General features: G+C 43.1%; 1 protein-coding gene across 1 annotated transcript in view; it reads left to right on the forward strand.

The window, feature by feature from the left end:
- Positions 1-15,089, forward strand: part of DTX1 (deltex E3 ubiquitin ligase 1) — a 48,251-nt gene extending 33,162 nt beyond the window's left edge. Inside the window, exons 6-10 of the mRNA XM_075830056.1 lie at positions 9,111-9,172; positions 10,376-10,534; positions 11,732-11,893; positions 12,002-12,091; positions 14,132-15,089. Coding sequence (XP_075686171.1) covers positions 9,111-9,172; positions 10,376-10,534; positions 11,732-11,893; positions 12,002-12,091; positions 14,132-14,359 — 701 coding nt within the window. The 3' untranslated portion in view covers positions 14,360-15,089. The remainder of the gene's footprint in view (positions 1-9,110; positions 9,173-10,375; positions 10,535-11,731; positions 11,894-12,001; positions 12,092-14,131) is intronic.
- Positions 15,090-26,652: the final 11,563 nt, after the last annotated feature.

Raw genomic sequence — 26,652 nt, forward strand, 5'->3', positions numbered from 1 at the left:
GGCTCGCGTTTAGGGACAATACCCAAAGGGGACACAACTAAATCTTTTACCGGCGACTCAACAAATGGCCCCGACATGCGCCCCAACGAAACTTCTTTTAACAACTTTTCCGACACGACTTCCGCATGCAAGTAAGCCGATTTTAAATTCCTCCGCGTAACCGGAACCTCATAAGGAGGCGGAGGAATAACAAAACCAACCCGAAACCCTTCATAAAGCAACTTAGCTGCCGCCCTATCCGGATACTCACTTAGATAAGGGGCCATCCTTTCCACCCTCACCGGCGACACCCCCTTGACCAGCCCCGTGCTGGTTCCCTGACCTCTTTTTTCGCAGACATTTTGCCGCCCCGTGTGATGCACCATTACACTCGGAGCACACGTGCTTGAACTTGCACGTGGCCCCGAACTTGCACTGACCTTCATTAAATTGCCAGCAAAACCCCGCCTTTCCCCCGCCGCTTTGTCCACTCTGACTAGACTGGCCTCCCTGGCCACCGCTCCCGGGAAAGGGCTGCCTAACCGGAGCCGTAACCCGTAACCAGAGAGCAATATCCTTCTGGTCCCACCGAATCGCCGGCCGAACCGCCTTCCGCTGACGGAATTGCTCATCATAACGCAGCCACGCCTGACCCCCATACGCCCTATGAGCCTCCCCAATGGCATCAAAATAACAAAACAACGCCGAACAATTTTCCGGCGCCTTTTCCCCTATCACACTAGCCAATATGGCGAACGCCTGCGACCAATTGACGAACGTCTGCGGGATAAGCCTATACCGCCGCCGTTCCTCCTCGTCCTTTTTACTCTCGTCCCGCTTGCTCTTATCCAAATTAAATTTAGCCAGCGGCAAGAGAGAAAAAATTTAAACATACTCGTCTTTCCAGATCCGATCACGCACCTCCTGCTTTAAATGCGCCCCCAACGGACCCTCAAAACAAACATACACCTCCCCCCGAGCACGATCGTCCATACGCACTCGATCGCCGTCCTTCTGTGCCTCGGTCTGTACCGACACCGCGACCGCCTCTCTAACCGCCACCACAGGACGCGCCTGTAACGATCCCACGTCCCTGGGGCCTTCCCAAACTACCGCAGGAGACACTTCCGTTACTACCGGCGCCGCGGCCCTATCCAGGCGCCCCACCAGCTCCCGTAAGCAACCCACTAAGTCTGCCAAACCCGCTCCGTCGCGTCCGCCCGCGCCACTACCGGCCCCCGATGCAACGCTAGCCGCCCCCCCGCCGACACCCGACATAAAAATCGCTGGATAAGACAATGATGGAGTTATACACTCACCGGGCTGCACAGGCGCTGTGTTCCCGTCAGCCGGACCATCCTGACCTCGACGATACACGTCCAGTTCACCTTCCTCCAGTTCTTCTCTCGCCGACGACTGTCCCTCCCAACGACATCTTCGGAACGGGGATGAGGACGCGCTGACCGATGGGCCGGCAACCTGCCGCCCGACCGCCGGTACCCAGACTTCCGACCGGACCTGTTGCCTCGACGTCGCTGCAGATCTAGGCGTCCGTCTAGACGATCCTGACGAAGCCTGCCCCCTGGCCGGAACATCACCATGCGGGGCGGCCGTACCTTGTTCTCCAAATCTTCCATCTGATGGGGGAGGGGTGACAGGGAGCCCAGCCTGCGACTCCCTGCTTACCGCCGGACCCCGTCGCGGCCTGGGATTCCTGCCAGGACGCAGGGCCTGGGAAGGGGCGGTCCTCCCAGCTGCCTGGCCTGCAGCGTCCGGGATCGGGCTTCCTCTGCGACGCCGTGTCCGCGGGACTACCTCCGGACTGAGGCGCTCTGGAGGTCGGGACCGTCGAGAGGGACGGGTCGACCCAGCCTGCGTCGTCGTCACCCCTGGCACCGCTCTCTGCCTGCCCAGCGCAGGAGCGGTTGTAGCCGACTCCCCCCCCGCCGCCATAGCCATGCTCGTAAGGGGGCCGGGGGAGGGGAGCCTGTCCCTTTCAACAGACCCCGAACGCCGTGCCCGACGTGGCGAAACGGCGTCCGGGATCCTCGTTATTGCAGCCACGGTCTCCTCTAGCCATCCGGGACCGTGGTGCACAGCAGCGGCACGCAGCCGCTCTAACATAAGGGCTTCTGCCATTTCTAAAAGCCGGGCAACGGGGAGCTTACTTGCTTCTTATGTTACTCCTCCCGCTGCTTCCGGCTCAATGCCGAGAAACAGCGGGAAGCGCAGTAACGGCCCCCCGTCCCCCTTAACTCCTCCCCGTCCCTCCTTCAGCTCTTTCCAACTCTCCCTCAACTAATTAACCCTTTCCCTACCAGGACGGTCATGTCGGCTTCCCTTCACCCTGCAGCTGCGTCCAGCCTCTTCTTGAAACTTCTTGAAGCTTTCTACAAGCTGATTTTTCCTATTGACACTTCGAAAGCTTCGAAAATACTCCTCAAAATACTCTTAAAAGCGCTTTCAAAAATCATAAACGCTTTGAGAATCAGATTTAATGATGCCTGGATTCAAAGGCTGTTTTTTCTGCCTTGTATTTTTCAGCTTGAATATATGTTGTGTGAGCATGGTCTTAGCCGCTCTTTCTAGCTGGTGCACACATTGCGAGTCATGAGTGAATCTTGAAAAATTCTTGTGCCCATTGATTATGTGAAACAGTAATTTTCTGTGAATCTGGCAGTTGTCAATCCCTTTTTGCTCAAAAAAGACTTCAACCTGTGGTATGTGTTCCATAGGGCATACACAGGGCCGTATCCAGAATGAGGCACGCTAAGGCACATGCCTAGGGCAACAGGATGGAGGGGGTGGCGCTTTTTTTTTTTCATTTTTATTTGAAGCTGAGAAAAGGAATTATAAGTACAAAAAGAGATCTTAAAATACAAGTTGCATTATACAATATATACATATTACCCTGAAAGAGCATTATACAAAAAAAAGAACCATCATATATTCTATCAAGTGTGGGTCAAAATCCATACTAATGCATTAATTCGATTTTCTAACCCAGTTTCATATTTTTATACTCCCACCCCCCCCCCATCCTCGAAACGGGGAGGAGGGTGGCACGCGAGAAGGCAAAAGAGAGATAAAGAAGAAAAAAAAAAAAAAAATTTTTTGCAATCTTTTTTTTTTTTACATATTTTGCAGCCCTCCAGCCCAGCATGGGCTCTCCTGAGTTTGTAAGGAGGCAATGGTGCATGGCTAAGGGGTGTTTGAAAAGGGTTGGTTTGTTCCTCCGGCTCTACTGTATAAAGAAGACTTATAACTAGTGGTCTCCAAGAGCAAACAATGTTATTGGGCTAGGTTGTGTTCCAAAGAACATCCTCCCACATATGTTAATGAGGCAACTCTATAATACACATATAGACAAAAGAAGAACAGAGTCTGTAGCCAGTATTATCAAAAAGTATCAATACAAAACTTTCTTTAAATATGCAAAATGACAAACATTTAAAAGGATATATCAATTAGGAGAAACTCCAATAAAATGACATAGAGACAGAACAGGAAAGCCAAGATAAGTATAAAGAACCCTTATGAAGTATAGGTTTATGGCAAGACCATCACTAGTACGACATAACATAGTAACATCTCATATCCTACTTTGACACTGTTTGGAAGGAGTAAGTATTCCTGAAAACAAGCATCAAGTGATGTGGGTAACGGGTCTAAACCAGGCCCTGAATGTAAAGATAACTATGATGATCTTACCCATAGGCGTCCTAGGCTAAGTCCCGATCGTCACTGTGTGCGCCCCGACGCGCGTTTCGCGAGTGTCCGCTTCCTGAAGGGGGTGTAGTGTGTCTGACCAGGAGGCACCCTATATACCCTGTCTATCCAGGTGTATTCCATTACATTCTATTCCACTCAAAAGTATGTGGCGCGCACCCGACGGCGAAACCGGAAGTGTGGCGTGCCCCACTTCCGTCCTCCAGCGCTGCGGCGCACATCCGGTCTCTGGTCGCGTACCAGAAGATCCGGACATGCGCACCGCACTATTGGAGGTACGGGCGTGGCCTCACCCAGTCCCGGCCGCGGACGTCGGGAGCGCGCACCCGATTGGGCGGAGCAGAACGAGATAAGGTAAGTGAATTAAAGAATCCAGTGACCCATTCAATGTTGCAAGATCTCTAATTTTCACAGTTCAATTTAATCAAACTAACCAGGGAATACAAGTGTTTTACATCTGATTCGTTTTTATATTTAAAAGGGCAGTTATAATTTGTACCTGAATAAGAACGGAAATCGAGAAGAGCATTCCTCATATGACATGAAAGAAAAAAGGAAAAAAGGAAAAGAAGCATTTAATAATTAAAGTGATAAATGTCAACAAATATCCCAATTAAGTTGGGCGCATAGATAATTAGTTATATGTATTCCACTACGAAGGTAATATAGAGTATACACCCACAGATAGAAATGTTTCATTTGATATAACGTTCATAAACATACCGATACCTCACATCTCATAATATAAAAACCTTCGACAACTTCACAAGACTGTTCTTGGTTGTAACAGTCTCCTATATATTATTTTTTGCAACTAGTTTACTATTTCCTTTTCTATGTTCATACAAGCACTTTATAGTTGCCTGTTCTTTTACAGACAACCTTACATGACTGTCCCTTTTGGTAACAGTCTCTAACATATTAATATTTTGTGCACTTCTTTATTACATGTGGCATTTTTCATATGCGTTTTGGAGATTTATGTACCTTCAATGTCGAAGGTTTTTATATTATGAGATGTGAGGTATCGGTATGTTTATGAACGTTACATCAAATTAAACATTTCGATCTGTGGGTGTATACTCTATATTACCTTCGTAGTGGAATACATATAACTAATTATCTATGCACCCAACTTAATTGGGATATTTGTTGACATTTATCACTTTAATTATTAAATGCTTCTTTTCCTTTTTTCCTTTTTTCTTTCATGTCATATGAGCAATGCTCTTCTCGATTTCCGTTCTTATTCAGGTACAAATTATAACTGCCCTTTTAAATATAAAAACGAATCAGATGTAAAACACTTGTATTCCCTGGTTAGTTTGATTAAATTGAACTGTGAAAATTAGAGATCTTGCAACATTGAATGGGTCACTGGATTCTTTAATTCACTTACCTTATCTCGTTCTGCTCCGCCCAATCGGGTGCGCGCTCCCGACGTCCGCGGCCGGGACTGGGTGAGGCCACGCCCGTACCTCCAATAGTGCGGTGCGCATGTCCGGATCTTCTGGTACGCGACCAGAGACCGGATGTGCGCCGCAGCGCTGGAGGACGGAAGTGGGGCACGCCACACTTCCGGTTTCGCCGTCGGGTGCGCGCCACATACTTTTGAGTGGAATAGAATGTAATGGAATACACCTGGATAGACAGGGTATATAGGGTGCCTCCTGGTCAGACACACTACACCCCCTTCAGGAAGCGGACACTCGCAAAACGCGCGTCGGGGCGCACACAGTGACGATCGGGACTTAGCCTAGGACGCCTATGGGTAAGATCATCATAGTTATCTTTACATTCAGAGCCTGGTTTAGACCCGTTACCCACATCACTTGATGCTTGTTTTCAGGAATACTTACTCCTTCCAAACAGTGTCAAAGTAGGATATGAGATGTTACTATGTTATGTCATACTAGTGATGGTCTTGCCATAAACCTATACTTCATAAGGGTTCTTTATACTTATCTTGGCTTTCCTGTTCTGTCTCTATGTCATTTTATTGGAGTTTCTCCTAATTGATATATCCTTTTAAATGTTTGTCATTTTGCATATTTAAAGAAAGTTTTGTATTGATACTTTTTGATAATACTGGCTACAGACTCTGTTCTTCTTTTGTCTATATGTGTATAAAGAAGACCCATGGAGAAGTGTACAAGTGGAAGCAACAGGTTCAGCCCTCATCTCTTCTATACAGGAGTTGTTTTTTTATTATTACCCTATTTCCTGCGTCCCCTTTGGCAAATATACCAAGAGTGTATTTTACAGGTTTTTTTCGGTGCCGTAACTTTTTTTAAATCGCGGTAAAAAAATGTATGCAAATCGCAGCGAAGCTGCAACTTTTTTGCGTAAATTTTATGTAAATTAGGGTATAAAAAAAACCCAAGAACTGTCATTGTGAATACACCTCAAGGCAGGGATCTCTTTATAGCTTTTATAGATGCCCTCCCATAGATGTCCATTCTCCGCATCAACATGCCACTTCCCCACCACTTCTCCCCACAGTAGAGGCTGCCAGTATGAAGATCCTGCTCTCTGCAGATCAGGTAAAGGTACTTTATATGGACAAAAGTATTGGGACACATATCTTAATTATAGCTGTTTCATTCAGTCCAATTGCCACAGGTATATAATTTCAAGCACCTAACCATGCAGTCTGCCTTTACAAATATTTGTGAGAGAATGGGTAATTTGAAAGAGCTCACTGAATTCGAGCGTGTTACTGTAATAGGATGCCACTGTTGCAACGCGACAGTTTGTGAAATCTCTTTCCTCCTAGATATTCCATGATCAACTTTGAGTGTTATTATTGCAAAGTGGAAGCGTTTAGGAAGTGGCAGACAACGTAAAGTTACAGAGTGGGTTGTCGAGTGCTTAGGTGCATAGTGAATAAAAGTCTCAAACACTCAGCTGACTCAATAACTGCAGAGTTTCAAACCTCCTTTGAAATCGGCACAAAAACTGCAAACTGCCGCTCAACTCTGGAGCAGTAGAAATGTGTTCTGTGGAGTAACGAATCACCCTTCTCTATTTGGCGGTCTGATGGATGAGTCTGGGTCTGTCGAAAGCCAGGAGAATGTTACCTGCCTGACAGCATTGTGCGAACTGTAAAGTTTACTGTAGGAGGGATAATGCTATGGGGTTGTTTTTCAGGGGTCGGCCTAGGCCCCTTAGTTCCAGTAAAGGGAAATCTTAATGCTTCAGCATACCAAGACATTTTGAACAATTGTAGGCTTACAACTTTGTGGGAACGTTTTTGGGAAGGCCCTTTTTTGTACCAGCATGTCTGTGCCCCAGTTCACAAATCAAGGTCCATAAAGGCATGGTTGGTGTTTGGTGTGGAAGAACTTGACTGTCCCGCACAGACCTGACCTCAACCCCATCGAACACCTTTGTGATAAACTAGAGCCGGGCTCTCTCATCCAACATCAGTGTCTGACCTCACAAATGCTCTTCTGGATAAATGGGGGAAAAAATTCCACAGACACTCTAAAATCTTGTAGAAAGCCTTCCTAGATATTAATACCTATGGATTTAGACTGGGATATCATAAAATGTTCTGTAGGTGTAATGTGTAGGTGTCCCAATACTTTTGTCCATATAGTGTATGTGTGTGTATGTGTCTCTGCCTAAAATAATAGCCATTTCACAGAAAGGAGGAGAAGTGGGACTGTGTTCCTCTTGAATTCAATTGTATCCGTGTTCTTAGGAAGCAGATAAAATTGAATAGTGAGGCGCTGAAGGGTGAAAGAGAGCTTTCAGCTCCCTGCCCTGCCATTCGACACATTTTATGTGATGCAGGTGGCATTATTACAGTAGTGCACTGCCTGCATAACTCTGCTGGGGCCAGGTCTGGCTTGAATAGGCCATACCTGCATCGCTGGATGACAGCGCAGGAACTGGGACAGGTGGGTATCTTTTGCTTGGGCAAGCAGCACTCTTATTTTCAGGTGGCACAGCATGCGCTAAACTTTTTGCCAGAGGCACAGCATGTGGCACTATTTTCTGGGGGCACTGTGTGTATTATTATATATGTAGTATTATTCAATTCAGAGGGCACTGTGTGTGTGGTGCTTTTTTCATGATGAACAGCATATGGCATTATATTCAGGGGACTCAGTGTATAATGCTATTATTATCATGGGGCACAGTGTGAGGCACTTAATATTCAGGGGGCACAGTATATTGCACTATTATGTTTAGGGGGCCCAATGTGTACCACTATTATATACATGAGCACAGTGTGTGCCAGTATTATATATAAGGGGCACAATGTGTGACAGTATTATATTGAGAAGGCATAGTGTGTGGCAGTAGTATATTCAGGGGCACAATGTATGGCAGTATTATATTCAGGGGGCATAGTGTGTGGCACTATTATTTTTAGGGACACAATATGTGATAGTATTATATTTATCGCTAAGGCAATGGCAGAACATTCTGATCTGTGGGGGTCCAACTTCTAGCACCTTTGCCGGTTGGGTTTTCTCCTGCACAGCAGTGCTCCGTGCCACCTGTTGTGGAGGGAAATGCAGCCCAACTCCCAAGTAAATGCACAGCAGGTGGCCGGAAGAGTTGCTGTGCAGGAAAAAAAAAGTGAAGAAGCGCTAAGCGATGCGTCCTATTCATTTTAATTATCGGTGGGGCTTCCAACAACTGGACCTCCACCAATTAATAGTGATGGCCTGTCGTAGTGTATGGTAGTAACTTGTACTAAAAACATGGTGCTAATAGAAATAGAATTTGGCTCAACTACTTGAATAGTTTTAGGTACGTTTTTCTTTTTTTTAAATCTGTGGTACGTAAATGTACTGCATGGCCTCGCAGGAGCCTTTCCTGTTTTTTTTTTACCAGGCTGTGAATGTTATGCACTAAAAATGCCTAGGACACCATGAACCCTCAAAACAGCCCTGGGGGTACCTGTCATGTTTGCCATGTGTAGTATGCTTTTATTAGTTTTAGCATAGTATTTAGAATAGTATATGATCATAGCCTTGAGGGTACATTAATGTAATTTATTTGAGTAGGGGGTATTTAGCTTAGAATAATTTAAGCTCCACCCAAAGTAGGAGAGATTGAAAGATGACTAGCAGAAATGATGCATCATAGTTGGAACCCAATCCTAAAATACCTAAAATAGACTTGTCAACCGGTATAAAGGGTATTATTATAGAAGGTAATGTTATGACTGGAGTTGTAATGTAATTGATATAATTACTAGCTCAAAGCTCCATATCCCAGATTGTGTCCGCTTTCAGTAATATATGGTATTAACGAATACATTTCTTAAAACTAGGAGGTGGGTTAGTGGAATATTATAAGCAGAATAGAGAACAGATATGTATTTGATTTAATAAATGGTGTGGAAACTGAAATGACTTAAATCCTCTTTCTTCAAAACGTAGGTAAGAACCCAGAAGAAGTAGTTCGAAGATATATCCAGAAAGTAAAGTCACCGCCCGATGAGGTTAGTATGGTATAGCAGCTGGATCACATCAATTACCTGCCAAACAAATCCTTATTCAATGCAGGAAATTTCAACATTTAACTCTGCGTGCGTCCGTACGTGCGTGCACTTATTAGATTTCATTTAATGGAGAATGCTGCCACTCTGGAAGTCAATTTAAATTTTTGCCTTAAAGGGGATTTCCTGGAATCACAAATTATCACCTATTCACAGGACAAGTGATCATTTTCTTATCGCTGGGGGCCCCACAACTTGGACGCCCACTTATCGTGTAAATTGGGGTAACAAGCCCCCATTCCTCCTCACTGCTCGACCGCAGTGATGAAAAGGACATTGAATGGAGCAGCGGTGGAGCATGCGATGTACCGCTCCATTCAGAGTACAATGTTCAGGTGTTTCTGTCATTCTTATAGAGATGAATGGAGCAGCGGGCGTATGCTCGACCACCACTCCATTTAAGCTACTCCTCACTGCGGGGGGTGCAGTGAGGAGGATCTGGGAGTTCGGCACCCCCCCCCCCCCCCCATTGTCACGATCGGTGGGGGTCCCAGCGGTGGAGTCCCCAGCAATCAGAAAATTAATCTAATTCTAAATCTGCGAAAACCCCTTTAAATAGTATTTTATATCAGGGACATACAAAGAGGGGAGGGGACAAATCAAAATAAAAATGATGCCCATTACTGTTGCATCTTTATTTTACCAAAAGGACAGCAAGGGTTGATTTCCTTGTCTGAGTTATTGGAGAATAGGCGTGTGTAACCTTCTGGATAATTGACAACTTCTTTCAGAATATTTTACGAATATTGTGGAAAGGGGACCACTACTTTTAAACTGCCTGGGCTTTGTTGCCATGGTGGCTTCCTCATACCATGGGGAACTAGTTACACTATAAACATTTGTATGAGAACTACAGAACTCCATATAAGGACATTGGGGGGAAATGTATCAAAAGTACTGCAAAGGAAAAGTGGAGTAGATGCCCATAGCAACCAATCATATTCCACCTTTCATTTTGCAGGGGTCTTTTAGAAAATAAGAGCAGAAAGCTTATTGGTTGCCATGCTACACTTTTCCTTTGCACCAGTTTGGATACATTTCCCTTATTTTGTTTATATGTCCATGCCATGTAACTCTGTGGCTAAACTGTTATTTGCTATTGTAAAAGACAATACTAGTTTTCAGTCTTATGTTTGGTCTTTTTAGGATTGCACTATTTGTATGGAGCGTCTGGTCACTGCTTCGGGTTACGAGGGGGTCCTGAATTATAAAGGAATTCGGTCTGACCTGGTTGGGAAATTGGGGAAATGTAATCATATGTACCATGTCCTGTGTCTGGTAGCGATGTACAACAATGGTAATAAGGTAAGACGTTACAAATTACCAGTAGTCCATGCTGGTAGATTATTAGTGTTCTTATGTGTGACTAATGTGTTAGTTGTCATTACCAATCCTAGGCCCATTTTAATTTATTGCCTACGTATACTTCCTTTTCTTGTAGAATTTGAATCACTTACTAAGGGTCTAAATCTACATTAGAAAGGCACCATGTAAGTTCTGTGTCTCTATAGAGCTGATCTACATTTTAAGAACTGTAACCTTTACAAAAGGCAGTTTACAGTTTTCAATGGGAATGACATTTAAGTATTACACTGTACATGTTTATCTAAGCTATTCGGAGTGTTGCTGTCAAATAACTGTTTACTCGTCCTATTAGCAATAGTGGAGAAATTATATTAAGACTGGCGTGTCAAACGCCAGTCTTAAAGACTATGTACACCTTTGATCAAATTTTCATGTTTTTATTGATATCAAATAATTTACTTTAATGAAAAAATTCTGTTTAGCTAAACTGACTTCTTGGCTAAAAGTGGGTCCTACGTGTCTCTGACGTAGGATTTAGCTAATAACAATCATATCTAAGTTCATGAACTTAGAAGTGATCGTTATTAGCTGGATCCTGCGGATTCGGCTTTGACTGAACAATACAGTTTCTATGTATGCGGGATACATAGAAGCTGTATCTTAAAAAGTTAAAACAAAATGTAATTAAAATCAAATATATTAGGAGGTTCGTAAGTTATGATAAATTTGTTGCTGCGGTGGAGGCCCGTCCCCTTGTCTAAGCTGCACCTATTTTTCGAAAATTTGAGAAAGTGGCGAAAAAAGTAAGAAGTCGCAAATTTTAGAAAAACTAGATTTTTTTGGAGTTTGCAATTCACTGTTTTAGGCTCTGTTCACATCTGCGTTGCGGTTTCCGTTTATAAAGGAAACCACAACGCCGTGATGGATCCGTTGTACGTCGGATACCACCAGTGCCTCCAGGACCCCATTCACTGATAATGTAGTCCGTCAGGTTCTACCGCAGTGTCCATCATGTTAACGGGAAGGATAGTGCTGCACGCAGTGCTATTCCTTCCATTATTTCTGGCAGAATCTTCTGCTGAGCCCCTGACGCAGATGTGAGCTGAGCTTACTCTATATACATACAAGCAACTTTCGGGTTTGTTATTCTATTTGTTACATTGTAGATACATACTTTTTCATACTTTCTCTGACCAGGATGGCAGCTTGCAGTGTCCCACATGTAAAGCTATTTATGGGGAGAAAACAGGCACACAACCTCCTGGGAAAATGGAATTCCATGTTATTCCTCACTCACTTCCAGGATATCCTGAGTATAAGACTATTCGAATAGTGTATGATATTCCAAGTGGATTGCAGGTATGAGCAAGTTATCTACAGCAACTATTGATAGTAAACTATAGGGTAAATTTTTCCACTGGGTAATTGTTTCTCATACCTTTTATAATATATTATTTTGGTTTTCAGGGGCCTGAGCATCCGAATCCAGGGAGGAAGTTCACAGCCCGAGGATTTCCACGGCACTGTTACTTGCCAGATAATGACAAAGGAAGAAAAGTGAGTAGTGTGCAAAATGAATTTGCATTTGAAGCTTAATTCTGCCAACAGTCCAGATTATCAGGCCTAAAATTATTTAAACAAGACATACATATTCTATAGATAGCACATTTAGTATACCTCCCAACCATCCCGGATTTAGTGACCGGGGGGTATGTCCCGCTGTCAACTGTATCTGTGTCCTCAGGACGCAGATACAGTTGAACCTAATACTGAACAGGGAACCATCAGCTCCCTGCTTCAGAATTAGGTCAGAGCATAGGGAGCTCCTCCGCTCGCTGAGGACCCCCCAGGCACAGCGCTATTTTAAGCTATATGGACCGTGACGTCAGTAGCTACTGATTGAGCGGAATCCCAGGTGCCAATGATCTGGCCGAGGGTTCCGCACCTAGACGAAACACCTGAGGTCACTGTCCATATATGAACATTGACGTCAGGGGCTCCTCCTGGAGTTGAATCCCTGGCCGGAGTCGGCATCGGGGATTGCACTCAAGGAGTAACCACTGACGTCACTGTCCATATATGGACAGTGACATCAGGACTTCCCTCTAGAAGAGGAATCCCCGGCGAATGCTCTGGCTGGGGATTCTTCTCCTGGAGGGAGTCCTAATGGCGCTATCTACAGGAATGAAGGGTTAGCGCTACCTACAGGGGGGTTGCGCTATCTTCAAAGGGGTGTGGCACTATCAACATGGACACTGGCACTATATAGGGACACTATCTACATGGGCACTATCTACATGGTCACTGTGGCACTATCTACAAGGGCACTGGCACTTTATATGTGGGCACTGGCACTAAGGGCAGCTTTGGGGGCATTATATTGTATAAGGGCAGCTAGGGACATTATGCTGTATGGGGCAGCTATGGGGGCATTATGCTGTATGGGGCATTAAGCTGTATGCGGCAGCTATGGGTGCATCTGTGTAGGCATTATACTTTATGGAGCATTATACTGTATGGGGCAGCTATGGGGGCATTATGCTGTATGGGGGCATCTGTGTAGGGATTATACTGTATGGGGGCATCTGTGTGGGGATTATACTGTATGGGGGCATCTGTGGGCATTATACTGCATGGGAGAATCTGTGTGGGCATTATACTGGATGGGGGCATCTATGGGGGTATTATACTGTATGGTGGCAGCTAGAGGGCATTATACTGTGTGGGGGCAGCTATTTGGCATTATACTGTGTTGGAGGCACTATGGGAGCGTGATACTGTGTGGGCTGAAGTGGGTGTGTATGGGCAGGGATTGGAGGCGTGGCATCAGTTGTCCCTCTTTGGGATACTTCAAAGTTGGGAGGTATGCATTTAGAATACAGTTAGGGTAGATGTGGAACGCTGGGTGGAATGTCAATCTAATATAATGAGTACTTTGGCCATGGGATTATAAATCACATTCACTGAATGCTGACAAGCTTTATGAATTCAATAAATAATACATGTGGACACATGACTAGATGGAAGACAATTGGCCATGGCCATCTGTATTAAAGATCAGATAATTATTTAATAATTCATCAATAAATAACTCTCAAATGGTAAAATCTTCATAACCTAAGAAGTCTAACCATAATTTTGGACACAACCTGAATTCACTATTTACCTGACCGGTTACAGTTAGTCACTCATACCTCCTTCTAATAAAGAGGCAGTAGCATAGTCAACAATATAAAATACATTTATAACATTTCAATTCTATACAAAATTCAAAAAGAGGGTCCAAGAGGACTGGGTATAAATAAGAAAACAGATAGGTTACATGAGTCAAAGGTGGACTCAACCACCTGCTATTAACCCTGATCTGCCCAAACTAGAAGGGAAAGTATCTAGCCATTTAGCTGGAAATGTCATGCCAAAACCTGGCTCACAATAAGAAATTCCACATGGATTTGTCCTTATTGTCTGGGATACATCCAGACCAGCTTATTTTTTATTGCTACAGTTTATCTAGATACAAGACTACAGTACAAAAACCTTGATAAATTGTCTAACATTCACTATAAAATATCACCTATGTGGTACTATATATTCCAGGCGTTACGACTGTTGGTAGCAGCATGGGATCGGCGCCTGATTTTCGCTATTGGTACCTCAAGCACGACCGGGGAATCCAACACCGTAGTGTGGAATGAGATTCATCACAAGACTGAATTTGGGTCCAACCTTACTGGTCATGGATACCCTGATCCTAACTACTTAGACAATGTTCTAGCTGAACTTAATTTGCAGGGAGTGACTGAAGAGAAAGCATTGTCCTATTAAGCAAACGCAGCACTCTTTCATAAACATGGAACCAACAGCAACAAGTGCAGAACGTTGACATCTCTGTTATGCTATCTACTGTCTCCTGCTTTTCTAGGGGATTCAATCCAGACTGTACTGGGAAACCCAACAATAATGCCGAGCTGTATTTAAAGAGTAAGTTTGGTTGAGATTGTGGCGGAGAATCAAAGTTACCCAACATTGTAGGTAGAGCATGGAATCTTTCTTCACAGCATCCCAGGCTCCAAAGGCAGCACCAGTTGCAGAGCATCTATTTACAAAGCATGATGTTTTTTGAAAAAAATGAGTGTTGTTCCAGCAGGTGGCGATAATTCAGTAAATGTTGGGGAGACACAAGGGACTTTCTGTACGACAGAAACAGGTCAATGGTGGCACATTCTCTGCCAGCCTATGAAAAATATTGGCCTCTATAACAGCAGAAAACTCAAATCGGTCATACGCTTTCTTCTTATCATTTTAAAGAAGAGACCAAGAGCCTCCTGTCTCCCATAACCTGCGCGATTAATGTAGATGTTGTGTGAGGTCAGAACTATGAAGGTATACCCTCCTCATCAAAGCTTAGAACAAACAGGCCCTAAGTTTTGAGCAATAAGACCCATGTTTACACACCAGGCTGCTGGATTATTATGGGTTACCAACAATTAAGATGTAGCAATTGTCCTCTTATTAAATGGAATGCTTTATATATATATATATATATATATATATATATATATATATATATATATATATATATATATACACATATAAAATCAAAGTTACTATCATTATCTACTTGTCATTTAAATCATCTTGTAATGCGTTCCTTCATTGTGTTCCTATCATGACATTTATTCACACCATGGTTTTTCTTCTTAACTTTTATTCCCAGGATGCCACTGTACCTTAACTGTTCTAAACAGTTGCCTAAGTTTCTTCTCATAACTTTTAAAGGATCCCCTTGTGCAGCATATTTGACAATATGTAGAAACTCCCACATGTATAGACTTTGTTCAGATGTTCATATACAGTGCATTTGTAAAGTCTTCAGACCCTTTTAATTTTTTCTTATTTTGTTATGTTGAGGCCTTGTGCTAAAATAAAAAAAAATCTACTTTTTTCCCATCATTTTGCACTCAATATCCCATAATGACAAAGTGAAAACAGAATGTTAGCAATCTTTTCCAATTTATTGAAAAGGAAAAACTAGAATATTGCATTGACATAAGAATTCAGACCCTTTACTCAGTACTTAGTTGAAGCACCTTTGGCAGTGATAACAGCCTCCAGTCTTTTTGGGTATGATGTCACAAGGTTTGCCCACCTGGATTATGGGATTTTCTGCCATTCTTCTCTGGAGATCCTCTCAAGCTCTGTCAGGTTGAATGGGGACACGTCGGTGGACAGCCATTTTCAGGTCTCCCTAGAAATGTTGGATTGGGTTCAAGTCAGGGCTCTGGTTGGGCCACTCAAGGACATTCACAGAGTTGTCCCTAAGCCGCTCCTGTGTTGTCTTGTTGTAAGGTGAACCTTTGACACAGAGCACTCTGGATCAGGTTTTCGATAAGATTATTTCTACTTTGCTCCATTCATCTTTCCCTCCACTCTGACCAATCTCCCTGTCCTAGCCCCTGAAAAACACCCCCACAGCATAATGCTGCCACCACCATGCTTCACTGTAGGGATGGTATTGGGTAGATGATGAGCAGTGTCTGGTTTCCTCCAGACATGAGGCTTAGACTTGAGGCCAAAAAGTTAAATCTTGGTTTCATCAGACCAGAGAATCTTGTTCCTCACAGTCAGAGTCATTTAGGTGCCATTTTGCAGACCCCAGGCGGCTTTCATGTCTTTTACTGAGGAGAGGTTTCTTTTAGGCCACTCTGCTATAAAGCCCAGATTGGTGGAGTGCTACAGTGATGGTTGACCATCTGGAAGCTTCTCCCATCTGCACACATGATCTTTGGAGCTCAGCCAGAGTGACTATTGGGTTCTTGGTCACCTGTCTTACAAAGGCCCTTCTCCCCAGATTCCTTAGTTTGGTGGAGCGGCCAGCCCTACAAAGAGTCCTGGTTGTTCCAAACTTCTTATATTTAAGAATTATGGAGGCCACTGTGCTCTTGGGAACTTTCAGTGCAGCAGAATTTTTTTTTGTACTCTTCTCCAGATCGGTGCCTCCACACAGTCCTGTCTCTGAGCTCTAAAGGCAATTCTTTTGTCCGTATGGCTTGGTTTTTTCTCTGATATGCATTGTCAGCTGTGAGACCTTATCTAGACAGGGGTGTGTCTTTCCAAATCATGTCCAATCAAATTAATTTACCACAAGTGGACTCCAATCAAGGTGTAGAAACATTTCAAAGATGATCTAGAGAAATGGGAGGTGTTATAGCAAAGGGTGTGAATACTTATTTATGTCCATGCAAAATTTGAGTTTTTCACTTTTAATAAATTTGCAAAAATTTATAAAATTCTGTTTTCACTTTGTCATTATGGGGTATTGAGTACAGAGTGATGGGGAAAAACGAAATTTTTATTTTATTTTAGCACAAGGCCTCAACATAACAAAATGTAAAAAAAGTGAAAGGGTCTGAAGACTCCGAATGCACTGTAAATGTCACAAATATTCAGTTTATCATATTGGATATAGTATCAGATGTATAAACATTTTCATTTATTCAGCAGAAAGTGGATACTGAAGAAAGCCACGGCATTCTCATGGTAGAACTTGTCAGCAATACGTTTATTACTAAATAGTAGTAATAGCAGAAATAGGACTACTACATGTTACAATAAAGTACTGGAATAAATGGAGATTTGCTGACAGGTTATATCCGTTGTTTCTGCTTCAATTTGCTCATGTGTAAGGACTTTTACATGACTGCACTAAATATAATTTGTTTCTCAAAAGTGCCGCCAAGATTTATAAAAGTATGTGCGTAGGGAGGAAGAGAGGATCATTGTCCTGTACTAAGGAAACGTAGCACTATGGCTTTTACTATATTATAAAGATGCTCCCAAATCAATGGGAGCCAGTGCCTCTGGTTTCTTAAGCTGCCCATACACATTAGATGATTCTTGGAATTCCGCCGTCAATCTAATTTGTATTGGGGCCTTCCCTCTGTTCACTAATGTTATATGTTACAGGCAGCGAGGATCTCGCACGTTGAATTTTAACATGCCCGATCTTTTGTTCTGTCAAGAATGTCAGAAGTGTCTGGCTGCATATTGTCTTCCTCGCCCCATTGAAATAACCATGCACTCAGCCATCATTTATGTTTAGGAGGAGGTCGGTGGAGATAGCTTTCTTATGTGTATGGTCAGGCTTAGAAAACAATTGAAACGGTAGGTACAATTTAAGTGGATCATAGGAGTGTTGCCTATTGCACTGGTATTAAGGATTCCAAAAAAAAGTTATATTTAGGGCAGTGCCTATGATCCATCTAAACCTAAATCAGTATTAGTATTAGTCGAGGGATTTGCAATAATTCTGCATTGATAATGTTTATATCACTATCTGATCTCTGCCATTTCAATGTGGCTTTGTTAGAAGCTGGCAGAATCTGCATTTATGAGTAATATACTATACACATAGAATACACTGGGGCAAATTTATCAGAACTAATGGAGAGAAGAAGATGAGGTTCCAAATGTAATTTTTAGTACTGGCTATGAAATATGCGGATTAGTTTGGATAACCCCAACTTTTGCATAAAAGTATTATGGTTTTCAAGCATATCCTAATACGTCCGGTAAGAAATTTCTTCCATGGTGCAGTAGCCCATTTTACTTTATTGTACATGTTATGTGTTAAATACTAGCTACATGGTATCATTCTTCATGAAATTGCTACATATTGGTAGGTGTACAGCTTTAAAGAACACAGTGTTTCTTTATATAATGATGACAGATTTGTAATAATTAGAAGATAATGGAATGTCTTTCAGTGGGAAAATACATGTAAATATGATGTGGCATAAGTTCACTCAGGTAACGGTTCATTTTTTAGTTAAGGGACTGATTTGTTGCATTAGCCTTGGCAGATAAGCCATAATTGGTTTTACTATATGATTATTAATTTATCATTTCTTAGAATACAGCGGATGGGATTAAAATCACCAAGCGCTTATCTGCAGGCCTAAATAATATTATCATATCTACTAAGCTAGAGCTAGATGGCTACTTGTGTTGTGGGTTTTTAAGATGCATGATGTCACTTTTCATGTGATGTCATAAACAAAAAGTCACAAGAAAAGTTTTATTCTAATGCAACCCTCCTCAATGACCCAATCCTCTCGCATGTTGTTATGGGGCACAAGTAACCATCTAGTTCTAACATCACTTTTTTTTTACCTATTCAGGTTTATGTTCTTGTCCATATGAGACATGTTATAGTAATATTTAGGGTTAATAGAGATAAGATATTATTGAGGGTGCATTTACTCGTGACGGTTTTTTGCCACATTTATCTAAAAATGGTGGTAAAGCAAAGTGTTTGTGTTTTTAATCGCAGTGAAAAAAGCCACAGAACCTGCTCAGATATCACAACAATTATCACTCTCCTTCTCCCACTAATATTATTATTCAGTAGGGGGTGACAGTAAGCACAGGAGAAAACCCCTCCCAGGGGAAGGCAAAATAATTGGTCCACTGTGGGGCATGATTCAGATTGAAAAAAGTTATTTCATGTAGACACTTGCAAGACTAAAGTGATTATAGAAGTTCTCCAGAATCCAATGGCATTTGTTAATGATCTTTAGAACATACAGTGCAAGAGAACATAAAGTTGGAAGAAGAGTTGTTACTATGTGGATACTATGTGAATGCGTTATATTGAATGTCATTACTTACAGATATTATTGCAACGTTTTTTATATGTTTGACCCAGATCACCCAGAAGATGGCAGAAATTAGACTGTTTTTTTGGTCCCTTTGATGCAAAAAGGAGGGCTTAAATCCTTATCTGCCAGAAAAAAGACTGCAACCTCTATGAATGCAGTGTAACATGGCATGCATGGAGCAAACCTCACTCCCCCACATCCTAGCCACGCTCGGCATGTCCTTGCAAATGTGAATAAAATCCCTGTTGAATTCAACACTACTGCATCTCTCTTTAGCAATATATCATTTCTTGACAGCACCACTTGCATACGTTTGTTCTATTTACAGGACTGGAGCAGGACAAAGGTACAACCTGAATTAAAGGAAGAATAAGCACTTTTCACCAAGAATGCCAAGAGAGGGGCTGGTATAATGACTGTGTTATTTCCTCCATGTGTCATAGAGCAGCCTTGGTCAACCTGTGACATTATGGAGGCTTCCAATGCAACCCTTGTCTCCATCAAAGGGCTGCCCACCACATTTAGCCAGGGCCTTGACAAAGGCTAGTCATACAACACTAAGGCTTATTTACATGGCTGTATTTTAAGTCTGTGTTTCTTTCGTATATTTCTTTTCCAAAAAAAAGAATGTATCTGTGGAGAGGAACAAAATGAAAACCATTTCCAAAGTAATATTTTTTCAAATTCTCTCTTGTGAGACTTGCTTTCGACGTAATAGAACCACAAATGTGGCCTTGTATATAGTTACACATACATTAATATATGTGTGCCATGACAATCTTTATAGATGCCACAGTGACCCCCTAACAATGACAGACACATTGCTCCCATAACAGCCATATAAGTCCCATAATAGAGAGGTACGGTGCCTTCACAAAATAGCCAGGTTGCCCCCATAAAAGCTGGGCACACCATCCCGATAAGCCAGCCACAGTATTCCCATAAAAGTGTTAGACACGGTAAAGCAATTTACACTCGCCTCCTCTGCAGGTAACTGCCTCCTCCTGAGCCGGAGATTGGCACAGGAGAAAGTCTTCCAGGCAGAAGGGATCTGTGGTAGATCATTTCTGCTAATAGGGCTTACATAACATAGCTGGCACTGGAGGGCTTCTTATTTCCACTGACTGTTGGATATAGTTACAGTGCTTTTTTTTTTTGGATAGTCCTATCAAGCCCATACAGTATAAAACTGGTTCACTCATTATTACTAAGAACAGAATAGTGAGTGGTTAAACCCTTTTAAAAATCTCTCCAGCAGCAGCTCCATGCCAGGGGACTCAAATAGCAATTGGATTAAATGGACATGCACATAACAAGGTTTGCACTCTTGAGGATTATGCATGTTAGGCACAAAGCAAGTAGACTTGGTGAACAGGCACAGAAAGCCACATGGGCAAAATGTACATACATGAAGGGGGGGGGGGAGGATGGAGGAGAGAAGTGTTTGTATATCCTTATATGCAGGTGGGTGACCACAAGATGACACAAGGTTAACTACAATGTGGCTAATTATAGGTCTAATTACCTGTCCCTAGTTGGACAGGAAATTGGAAGATCAGCTCTTGAGGACAAATAGCTGCTCTAAAATTTAAAGATAGGGAGACTATATGAGCAAGTCGTTTTTGCTTGGGTGGATTGCTGCTTAAAACTGTATGAATGAGCTTAATCTCTTAATGCATATGAGTAGAAACTACTGGTGAGGGATGGAAAATATATTATCAGATCATTGGGAATAGTTACTTACAAAATGAGAAATTGCTGACATTGGACTAATCTCTTTAAAAGTGCACAAATAGAAAGTGCTCATTCAGGCCTATTCTTCGGGCATTTAATCTCAGCCATAGAGTTAAATTGGTATATGAGATCTCAACAAAAAACAATACTTACCCCTTGGGTGTTGCCATAGAGATGCATCCCTCTGGTCTCCGTGCAGCCCGGCCTCCTGTGATGGCGGAGCAGTCCGTTTGACCACTGCAGCCTGTGATTGGCTGCAGCAGTCACATGGGATGAAACATCATCCCAGGAGGCCAAGCTGCACGGAGAATAGAGGCACGCGTCGCTATGGCAACACCCAAGGGGTAAGTATTGCCTTTTTTTTTAAATTAAATTTAGACCAAAAAAAGGGTTTTTGTTTTTATTCTGACTTTCTATTTTTGTGGTCGAATTGCAGCTTTTGTGCCGCAAAAATGTTCTATTTATTGCTAGTCTTACCCCCCATTGAATTCAATGGGGAAAACCCACCAAAAAATGCAGCGTTTTCTCGGCTGAATTTTTCCACAGAATGTGGATGACATTTGTTCAAACCTCATCCACTTTGCTGCTACTGTAATATGCTGCAGATTTTCCACAATTAAATCCGTTGTGGCTAATCCAGTAAGTGTGAAAATACCCTTAATCTTTCAGGGTCAATGCACACGATGCGTATTACTTGCAGTTTTGTTGTGCGTACTTGCGTGCGGCAAAACTGCAGCGTAATACAGTAACAGCATAGCCAATGAGATTCCAGGATGCGGTATTTTTCGGGACATAAATTTATATATTTGAAACCTCGGCATCTGAATTTATCCCACAATTACGCTCGCAAAGTCTATCTCCCTAGTTCTGGAGAAATACGCAGCAAAACCCGCAGCATGAAAACGCCGTGATTTACGCAGCAAAATGTGAAAAACGCATCAAAAAACACACCTTGATCGCTGCCTACAGACATGTTGAGGGCCCACATTACAGTAATCCCTAAGGAGGATAAAGATCCCTCCCAATGCAGTAGCTACCGGCCCATCTCCCTCCTAAATTTAGACTTAAAACTCTTCTCAAGGATCTTGGCTACCCGAATCACACCACTTTTATCGACAATAATTCATGGAGACCAGACGGGCTTTCTACCTACGAGAGAGTCTAGAGATAATACCATTCGAGCAGTCAACATTATTGAGCATATTACCGGTCCCAGCGTTTTTGCTCTACACCGATGCTGAGAAAGCGTTTGACCGGATTGATTGGTCGTTCCTCCAGGAGACTTTATCTTATATAGGCTTGGGCCGGGGTATGCTCAGTTGGATTTTGAATCTCTACTCCTCCCCCTCGGCATCGGTGAAGGTCAACGGGCATCATTCCTCCTCTCCCATTTCTAACGGAACCCGCCAAGACTGTCCACTATCTCCTTTGATTTTTACGCTATGTTTGGAACCCTTCTTATGTCATGTCAGAGCCAACCCAGATATTGCAGGTGTCCAGGTGGGGGCCACGACCCACAAAGTCGCGGCATATGCGGATGACTTATTATTTTTCCTCTCATGGCCCCGTATTACGGTGCCGAACCTGATGGCCGAATTCCGGTCATTTGCAGCTCTGTCTAACTTAAATTAATTTCCAAAAATCTGAAGCCCTGAATGTCTCCCTCGCACCCCAGGAGGTGGCGGCCTTGTCGGATTCCTTCCCCTTTAAGTGGGCGACTAGTTCCATTAAATATCTTGGTATTTGGCTCACAAGCTGGCCCTCACACCTTTATACCTGTAACTATCCGCACATATTATGAACACTCCAGGGAGATCTTGAGAGATGGTCGAAAGGGACCTTCACCTAGTTCGGTCGTTGCGCCATATTCAAGATGAATGTGTTGCCTCGACTGTTGTACATCTTTCAGGCTCTCCCAATCTACATACCACGTCTTTTCTTTACCTCACTCTCTTCTCTAATGCTTAAGTTTATCTGGTCGAACAAACCCGCACGCATTGCACGAGCGATTTTGACCCGCACGAGATTTAACAGTAGTCTGGGCCTGCCTGATATTCACCGCTATTATCAGGCGGCACATTTGACGCGTATTATAGACTGGTGTAGATATGCCGGGTCCAAACCATGGGTCAAGTTGGAACAATCCTTCATATCCCTTCCTCTCTCGGCGGCACCGTGGCTATTGGATCAGATCCCAACTTTGGCAAAATCGCACTCTCTTATAGGCCCCACCCTGCGAGTTGCGGCGCATGCATTCAAACATTTACGAATCTCCCCGAGACCGTCTCCGCTAAACCCTGTTTTAGATAATCCCTCTTTTCAGACGGGTTGTGAACCCGGGCCATTCTCCCGCAAACGTTTAGTAGGGGCGACACAGGCCCGCCATTATATCACTGATGGCAGTTGGCAAACGACATCTCAATTAGCGGACGGGGCGGATCCGGGACACCTTCCGCTTTGGCAGACCTCCCAGCTCCGTCACTTTCTGTTATCCCTTGCTCCGGCGGCCAATTTCCCGCGTGATCTTACACGATTTGAAATGCAATGCACGATGTCGGGCATGGTCCATCACGCCCTTTCGGTAAACTATAGTCTCATAAATTCCCCACTTGGCTAAGTGGGAGACGGACCTTGGTATGAGTTTTGCCTCGGATGAGCGTTCTCGGCTATATACCATGACTCATCAGTCCTCGATATCAAGTAGAATTCAGGAGGCGGGATACAAGATTCTGACGAGGTGGTACAGGGTCCCTTCCAGGCTTAATAAATTTTACCCGGAGGTGTCTCCTATGTGTTGGAGATGCGGGGTGGGGCTCAGGGATCTCCTACACACGTTCTGGGGTGTCAGCACTTAAAAACGTTCTAGGAGACGGTTTGGACGGTGACATCTCGGTTTACGGAATACACGTTGCCCAGATCCTCGGGCTTCTTCCTGCTTCATCTGTGTGACATCCCGATCTCCACATACAAGAAGTCAATAGTGCGGCATCTGATCTACGCGGCACGTGCTTGCATCCCGGCTATGTGGAAACAGGTAGAGGCCCCTCCGGTGCGCCATTGGTTTCAGAAGATCCAGGAAGTGAAACGGATGGAGGAGCTTACGGCTTCCCTACGAGACACTCATGATAAGTTTATGCGTGTGTGGTCTAAGTGGGTAAGCTTTGAGAATTCTTCGGAGTATCTTGATCTAATGTCCTAATTCTGCGTTATTGGATTTTCGTGTTCCTATTCTGGGACGTCTGACTATGGGGCGGACCCTGAGGATAAGTTCCCCCTTAATACCATTCTTTCCCTCCCCTCTTTTATTCACCTCTCCGGTTCCCTTTCTTTCTTTTGTGTTTCTATGATTGTATAATTTACATTGGTGCTCGCATGTCATATCTATGTTTTCCAGAGTTGTGAACTATGTTATTTCTCTGTCACTCACCTTTGATAAATAAATAAAAACAGAATTTAAAAAAAAAAACGCACCTTCGGGTGTGAATTTCTTGCGGCTTCCAGCGGTTTTGCGGCGTATTTTCCGCAGAAAAATACGCAAAGTGTGCACGTAGTCTCAATATCTAGTCTCTTTTGTCCTTAACCAAACTGGATGAAATGCCATCAAACTTCTCTTGCATCTGAAAGTCAGATCACTGTTCACAGCAATAAAATTCTTCTTTGCAATCTAGAGTGAATTGCTAAAATCTGCAGGTTTAGCACAATTGACACCACATTTATGGCCATACAGTTAAGGTATGCATGTATTTTCCCCGCGTAGAGATATGTATCCAACTATATGCAAAAAGAATTTGCAATTATATAGCATATAGTTGACTTTAACAGGAAAAATCCTACACAGTGGCATATACCTCTTTTTTGCAGTATTGGATAGAATAGTAACCTTTGTTATTCTATACAGCAAAATAACTGTATTCGGATGCTTAGCTGTCAAACATATGCCAAAATATACTTTTTGGCATGCGATTGGTGCATAGAAACCTGTGTACATCGTAGGATACATTTGTTTATTGTATTTATTTGCTATCCAAACGTATCTTAATGACGTAACAAGTAAGCATAGCGTGGAAGGGGCACATGGTGTGGACTGTTATCTGTTTCATCTTATGTTTCATTTTCTAGGTCATACATGCTGCAATACTAAAAAGGTTGTAGAGGATTAGAAAAAAGGATCTGGTATTGCAGCACATGCTTATTCAAGTGAATAAGGTTAAACTGCAATACCAGACATAGCCAATGGCCACGCGTGTAGCCGTTTCTGCAAAAAAAAGCAGACCCATTTTTCTATTGCTTGACAACCCAGGGTTAGGTCTTATTCACATAAGCGTGTCCGTTTTGCGCGTGTAAAAAATGCAACATTTTGCGCGTGTTGCAGTTCCGTGTGACATCCGTGTACGGTGCGCGTCTGCATTTTTTATGTGCGTATGTCATCCGTATGTCACGCGTTTTTTACTTCAGCAAAAAAAACAAGGTGTTTTTCTTTTTCTCATCATTTCTTTGGCAACCGTTGCGTAAATCGCGGACAGCACATGGATGACGCAAAAAACGCACAAGTATAGGACATGCAGTGATTTTCACGCAGCGGACACACGCGTGAAAAACACTGAATGTCTGAATGGCCCCATTGAATTGTATAGGTCCGTGTGACGTCCGTTGTTTTAACACGCGTAACACGAACGTGAAATACGCTCGTGTGAATTAGGCCTTATAAGAAAAAAAAAGACTGATATTGCTACCATTGTCACTGAGAGCCTGTATAACATAGTACAGTAAAAACCCAAACTAAAGCTGCTTATAGACATTAGAAAGGAAGAAAACAGCCAACTGATTTAACTGACTATATCCTGAAATTTTAGCAACTGATTGTTTCCTACGACCAGTACCTCTTACCTGCTGAAAACATGGTAGGACAAGGTAAATTGTTTTTTCCGGCTGTTCAGTAGTTGCTATCAGGTGTTCATGGGTTTGCCAAATGATGTCAAACAGCTGTTTAGTAAAATTCACTTTTTATTTTTTCAAAAATGAAATAAGAGTTTGGGAGTTTGCAGGCCTGAAATGAATATTGGTGAAAAAAAGTGTTCTCTAGTACTGGTCCTTCTTGGACAAGTTTTAGCTGATACAATCTTATATGATCCTGGGGGTGACAATGATATCCCTAGTGAACTGACTGTCTTTTTTACCTACTGTCTATAAGCACCTTTAGGCTGGGTTCACACGACCATGTTACGTCCGTAATGTACGGAACGTATTTCGGCCGGAAGACCCGGACCGAACACACTGCCGGGGGCCGGGCTCCTAGCATCATAGTGATGTACAATGCTAGGAGTCCCTGCCTCGCTGCAGGACAACTGTCCCGTACTATAATCATGATTACAGTACGGGACAGTAGTTCCACGCAGAGGCAGGGACTCCTAGCGTCGTACATCACTATGATGCTAGGAGCCCGGCTCCCTGCAGTGTGTTCGGTCCGGGTCTTCCGGCCGAAATACGTTCCGTACTTTACGGACGTAACATGGTCGTGTGAACCCAGCCTTAGATTTAAAATCTTGGTTTTAAGTGGCCCAAGGAGACAGAGAAAATTAAAGAGATTGTACAACTTCAAGAGATTGTCAACATTCTGAAAGCTTATACTCTCTAGGAATTAATCAGTCTGGATGAAATGACTCTAGTGACATAGAAGAATGCTGCGACACATGTTCGTCTTGATTAAAGTCAGAGCCCATGAGA

Source organism: Rhinoderma darwinii, chromosome 1, assembly GCF_050947455.1.
Source record: "Rhinoderma darwinii isolate aRhiDar2 chromosome 1, aRhiDar2.hap1, whole genome shotgun sequence".
In the NCBI taxonomy this organism is placed as follows: domain Eukaryota; kingdom Metazoa; phylum Chordata; class Amphibia; order Anura; family Rhinodermatidae; genus Rhinoderma; species Rhinoderma darwinii.